The sequence below is a fragment of the Gekko japonicus genome, unplaced genomic scaffold (assembly GCF_001447785.1).
Source record: "Gekko japonicus isolate JY-2015 unplaced genomic scaffold, Gekko_japonicus_V1.1 scaffold3645, whole genome shotgun sequence".
NCBI classification, from domain to species: Eukaryota; Metazoa; Chordata; class Lepidosauria; order Squamata; family Gekkonidae; genus Gekko; species Gekko japonicus.
The window spans coordinates 2,170-8,624 of NW_015174360.1; the positions used below are offsets into that span (position 1 = coordinate 2,170).

At 47.7% G+C, this 6,455-nt stretch overlaps 1 protein-coding gene across 2 annotated transcripts in view; it reads right to left on the reverse strand.

Annotated features, from left to right (window-relative positions):
* Positions 1-3,465: 3,465 nt before the first annotated feature.
* The window catches only part of LOC107121421 (perilipin-3-like), a 39,716-nt gene continuing 36,726 nt past the window's right edge, over positions 3,466-6,455 (reverse strand). For both annotated transcript variants that reach the window (XM_015424334.1, XM_015424333.1), the window contains one exon: positions 3,466-4,933. In XM_015424334.1, coding sequence (XP_015279820.1) covers positions 4,460-4,933 — 474 coding nt within the window. In that variant the 3' untranslated portion in view covers positions 3,466-4,459. The remainder of the gene's footprint in view (positions 4,934-6,455) is intronic.

Consider the following 6,455-nt stretch of genomic DNA (forward strand, 5'->3'; position numbering starts at 1 on the left):
CAATAATTGTGATTTATTTCTAACTGTCATAGGGGGTATAAAACCCTATGTTTCCCATTGTAACCTTAGGGAGAGCTGTGGGGTCCAAAACCTTATTGGATCTGCACCTTCCTCCTTTGTTGATCAATAAAGTACAAGATCTGATTCTCCTCTACAAGACTACCGTGTGCTTTCTCAAATTGGGCTGGGGGAGCACAACCTTTGACGGAGTTTCTGTGCAGCCATTTTGTACTACTGCCCACAACCCTGTATCAGAATTCCAAAAGTACCTGCAGGGTTGAAAAGGTTGGGGATTCCTTTTCTAACCCAGAAGGAAGTTTGAGTCCAGTGGCACCTTTAAGACCAACGAAGTTTAATTCTGGGTGTACGTTTTCATGTGCATGCATACTTCTTCAGATACATTGAAATAGTCTTCCTCAAGCCTCCCATATAGGTAGAGATGGGGGGGGGGGGTTTAGCTGCCATGAAGGGCTGGTTAGAGTCAAGATGCAGAAGTAACTGGGCAATAAGTAAAGCTGAGATTAGATTAAAGCAGCTGGTAAGAAGTGTGAATGGCAGTAAATTAGCATACAAATACAAGAGTTAACAAACAGATGTGAGAACTAAGTTTGAGTCCAGCGGCACCTCCAAGTCCAATGAGGTTCAATTCTGCATATAAGTGAAAACTGAGTGACTTAGCACGGATAGTGAGAGAAGAACCTGGTATCTCTGTTAAGGCCTGGGGGTTCCATTGTCCTGAGTGTGGTAGTAACGTGTACTTCAGCAATCTCCCATTCCAGTCTGTTTCTGAAATTCCTTTGCAGAAAAACAGCTACTTTGAGGTCCCACCCCCGAGTGCCTGGGGAGGTTGAAATGTTCTCCTACAGATTTCTCAGTTTTGTGATTCCTGTCCATTTATCCTTTGAGGTAGGACTCAAACTTTATTCTGTTGCTTCAGACCAACATGGCTACCCACCTGAATCTATTTTCTAACCACACTGGCTTTCATAACTAGAAATGATGGGGCAGTGGGCATTTTACCTGGAAGATCACCGCTGAGCTTCCAAGCTGCACAGGCTGCCCTTTTCAGACCTCCCCCGCCCCCCTCCACACATTTGGTGTTGATCCGTGGAAAGAGAGCTTTAAGGAGAACCACAGAAACCCAGGCAGGCACCAAGAGTCAGGGTTGGCTTGGCTTTCACTGCAAATCTTGGACTGTGGCTCCCTCTGGCTTCAAGAAAGGGAACAGCAGGAGTCAGAGATTGAGGTCTGGCTTGCACCACAGGGTGGACCTCAGAAAAGACAAATGCCAGGGACTGGGTGGCCCATGCAGCAGCACAGAAGTGGCAGAGCCCTGCAGGCTCCAGTCTGTGCTTGTGTTTCAGCCGTTCAGGCCACAGGGTGGTTCCTGTAATGGAATAGACCTCCCTCCAAAGCAAGAACAAAAACCCTGCATGTAGAAAGGTAGCCTGCCAGGGAAAACACAAGGCTAGAATCTCTGGTTAGCAGCAGCACCTGAGGCTCTATTAGCAGTGGGCTAAAGAGACAGGGACACGTGGAAAGATGGCCCCACTCAGGTCCAGGACCAAAGAACAGCTGAGTGCTTTTGAAATGCAAGATGCAGATGCCTTTTGAAGCTACAACACATGGCCAGAGATGGGTTTTTCTTTTAACGCACAGTCTGGGAAGTGGTGAAAAAGAGTCGTGTTTCCTCTGGTAATTCTAGAACTCAGGAGCACCCAGTAAAATTGAAAGGCAGCCAGTTTCAAATGGCCGAGGGAAAGGAGTGCTTCACACAGTGCGTCCTGGTGCTGGCATCAGCTCTCCCCCAAAGTTGGATAATTGGCACACAGAGGAAAAAAGCAAGCTCCAACACCCTTCATATAAAATCACCCCAGATAGATATTAAATCTGACACACTGCCTGGCCTAAAAAATGTCCTCCCAAGGAAGGCCAAGCAGAAAGCCAGCTGGAGAGAAACGATCTGGAAGTGAACCCAGGAACTGAATTGCAAATAAATCTCCCCCGCCCAAAGGCAATGCGTATTTCATAACAATGGATTTCTCAGGAAACAGCACCCCACTCTGATGGTACCTGTTAATTACTGGGCATGATGGCTAAATGGAGCCTCCATGTTTGGAGGCAGTATATCTCTCTGAACACCAACTGGAAGAAGTCAGTAATATTTGAAACATTAGCTGCCTTCCTCTAAACAAATAAAATGCAATAAAATGAACTCTCTATAGTATCCTAAATAAAACTGTCTTCAACCGCCTCCTAAAGATGGAGAACATTATAACAACCCCTTTGTTATACAGATGCAGCCCCAAAGGTATGTCTGGAACAACTTATTATTTTTAATGCAAACTGGGAACTTGGAGAACCTCAGAGCCTGATACCAACGAACCCCTCCCTACCTCTGTGGTGATGGAGGGGAATGGAGGACAAGTCTTTGGCTGCTGTATAGGTTTTCCATGGAATCTGGGGCCACCGCTAGAACTGAGGGATACCGGGTAAAAAGAGGGTCCTAAAAATCCCATAAATATTTGTGAATAACCAGTAATATCATGAGCCTGATTGTACAGTCTCACAGGACTGGTCCCCCCCCCCTTTTCCCCTTTGTGTTACTGTGTCTCTCTAGGGTTGGTATCAGTTTGCCAGGCTGCTTTAGGTAATTTTCTGTCACTTTCATGTGTTTTTTTTAAAGTTTCTTCTTTGCTCAAGTTGGTTTGTGGTTTTCTTGTGGATTCTCGTATTTACTTTTGAGATTCATAGGTTGAGATTTGTGCATTCCATATGCTTTCAGGTTCTCGTGTTTTATATTGGTAAGGCCCAGCAGTAACTCTGACAGTGTTCCTCTGGTGGAGATTCTCAGGTTTTACATTTTTTTGTCCCCACTCATAAGAAAAAATGGAAGATGGCTGGGGGGGGTACCTTGTTAAGGAGCCCTCAGAATTGGACCCTTTGGTCCAATTCTTTTGAAATTTTGGTATTATTTAAAAGACAGGAACAAACGGATTCCCTGCAGTTTTGGTGCCAGTACGTTTAAAAACATGCCTCAGTCCCTTAGAAATTGCCCCCCGCTCACCAAAAGCATATCTATATACCATATTGATATTTTTCAGCTACAATATATGCAGATCCAAAAGAATAACTTTTTGGTATTTTTAAAATATCTGTGCATGTGTGCGTGTGTATGGGAGTGTGCGTGCACCTGGAAGCCATGGCGACCTCTGGTGACTGACCCCTACTAGGGGCCTGGAGCATATTCAGAGATGTGGCTGAATAAAGCCTGCCCCTGCCTCTGGTATTCCAAGAAGGTCTCCCATCCAAGCACTTGCCAGAGTTGACCCTGCTTAGCTTCCGAGATCTGACGAGATTGGGCTTCCCTGGGCTATTCAGGTCAGGGCAAAAAAGAACACTTATTGCCGTGCACCCCTAGCTTTGACAGAAAAAAACCAGTCATACAAGCACAATAATGCTGATCGGAAAAGTTTTAATTTTTAAGACACTGGCCGTTAAACAAAAAAAACACATGCATTAATTTCATTTGGGGAGGAGCATAATTTCTTCACTTCCTCCCAACACTGATTTTGGTTACTGAATTTACCTGTTCTCAAGATTCGACACTACAAGGGCCCCAGACCAGGTCAAGCCTCTCCTACAGCAAGAGGAAAGGGCGAAAAAACATACACGGCATACAAATCTCGTGGCTCTCCCATACGGGTTCAAATGTGCAACTCTGTCAGTGAAAAGGAAGATGGCAGAAAAAGACCTGAAGCCAGGCGAGGGTGGAATGAAGGACGGGATGTTCCAGGAACACTTACGACCCTGGAGCTTCTCGGTTCTCCTTAAGATGTCCTACCAACCGTCACAGAGACAGGGGCTGCAGAGTTCCTACCGACCACTTGAAGATCTTACACCCACCCACAAAAACAATCAATCCAGAAGACCTAGCAACCCACTTATTTGCTGACTGAACATTTGCCATATTCTAGCTGAACACTGTATTCCTGGGAGCTCTTAATGCCCTTAAAGTGGATTGGGAAGGGAAAAAATAATAATGTTTTTTCTAGACAACTAAAAAAGGCTTAATGTTTGGATTCTAGAAAAGAAGTATGCCCACTGCTACATGAGGCAGGTGAGATACTGTCTTGAAACACTGGAACAGCTTGGTCTTACTGATGCTGGTGAAGAGACCCTGCAGAAATCTATTCATCCAGAGGTAAAATTAGTATATTCTAGCCGCTCTATTCTTAACAAGCCAGCCGACCTTTGTCACAGGTCATTCACATCCATTCCGATTTTTAGAAGGCACATCTGAATGCTACACATCAAGAGGGATTTTTTGAGCAACGTTAACAGAACAAGTTTTCCTAATACTTAGGAACTGTAGTTTTGCCACAGCCCTTCCAACAGAACTCCCAGAAGTCTTTGTGCAAAAGCCACATTAGACGTTTTGGAAACCCGCAACATAAACCTAGAGGTCTTTCTTCGCCTCGGAGGGCTCTTTTTGTGGGTCGTCCAGCTGCTTCTTAGGTTCGAAGGGTTCTTTTGGGGGATTGTCCATCTTCTCCTTCGGTCCTTTGCAGACCCGGACAGAATCTTCTGCTTTTGCGCTGGAATCTTCCGGAAGCTCCACCAAGTTGGGGGCAAAAGGCCCCACCACCCATGGGAGGGGAACGTTCGAGACCACATAGTCGAGCACCTCATCCACAGCCTTGCGCGCCTTGGAGACTCGCTCGCGGCTCTGGGCCAAGATGGTGGCTGAAATGTCCTGGAAGGAGTGGGCCGTCGAGAAGGATGCGTGGAGGTCCTCCACTGCGTGGCGGAGGTGTTGGACTTTGGCCCTGACACCAGCTGGAAGACCCTGGACGCTGGAGATGAGGGTCAAGCAGGAGCCCTGCAGCTGCTGAGTCAAACCCCGGAACATGGCCAGGGTCTGTGACTCGACCTGGAAAAGGGAACACCTTGGTTGGTTACGTATTATCCTTCACAAAAATCTGTACCCTGCCTTACTGCCCCCAGCAGGCCCAAAGAGGTGGCTAACAGATTTTAAAAAATAATAGAAATACGTCTTGAAAACCATTCAAACCAGGGGTCATTTCGTAGAAAAAGAGATGTATTAGCATAACTTATTTGCATATGCCACACCCCCTGACATCACCGGAAGTGTGCCAGAAGGCAACACCCACCGCTCAGGCTCCACTGGACTGTTTTGGATTGCTAGCTATAGGGGGAAGGAAATATGCATATCTGTCCTCGCAGAGGAGGGAGAGCTTGTATCTGAATGAAACTTGGTCTTAAAGGTGCCACTGGACTCTTTTGGATTGCTAGCTATGGGAGGGGGGAAATGCACAGATTTGCCCTCACAGAGAAGGGAGAGCTTGTACCCGAAGGTGGGGGGGCCCTCTGCAACTTACCTGGCTGCTTCTTGATCCTCATGGCTTGATTGAGGGCTGCTGGGAGCAGGGGGTGGGGCTTGTTGCATGTGCCTGCCCCCTGGGCTCTTTACTGCCGGAGCTCCGCTCCTGTGTGCTCCTGCAGGAAATGACCCCTGATTCAATCTAAAACCAAACAAACTAAACCACCAGGGGACCTTATGCAATTCCGCAGGGCCGACAAGGCTTTTGGTTGAGGGCAGCAACTGTTTTAATCTCGGCTGGCACCCTCCTCTGCTTTTTATGCTCTTCTTGACCTCTTCTCCCCACCCCCCCACCTGCGAAGTGGCTGGCAGTCTACAATATGGGAACAATTAATAAGTGGTCGTATTTGCCACCTATCTTTTAAAATGTATTCTGGTAAGATTTATTGTTTTTAGCTGGCCAATGTTCTTAATGTCACGGTACAAGGCGGTAGCAGGGCTGGGGCGGATTCATACACGTAATGAAATAAATAAAGTAAGCATTACCAGGGGTCATTTCGTAGAAAAAGAGCTAGGGGAACTCATTAGCATAACTCATTAGCATATGCCACACCCCCTGACATCAGGGGCCCGGCGGTGGACCTGCAAGGCCAGCAGGAGTGCGAGTAAGCCCCACCAAGGCCCTCCCTGGCCCCAGGCAGGCAGGGGTGGGGAGAGGCAGGGAGGAAGCAACTTACCCTCCCTCTTCTCCTGTCTCCTCCTGGCTGAATGAGGGCTGGAAGCGAGGCGGCCGGAAGCAGGGGCGGGGCTTCATCATGTGCCCCGCCCCCCTGCACCTCACCCGGGGGAACGCAGTTCCCCCCCGAAATGACCTCTGAGCATTACAAAGACAATTAAAGCATAGGGTAGGAAAGAAAGGCCACCAAGGGAGCCCCAGACAAAACAAAACAAAAAAAGCCTCACTCTCCGGCAAAAGACGGCAACAGAAGGGGACGGTTTGGTCCTCTCTGGGAACAGAATTCCAGTTTTGGTGCCACAACCATGGAGGCCAGCCTCGTAGCTAAGAACTTTTTGCTGGGGGGGGGGGCAGGGGTTTTCTCAAGGGGCCTGC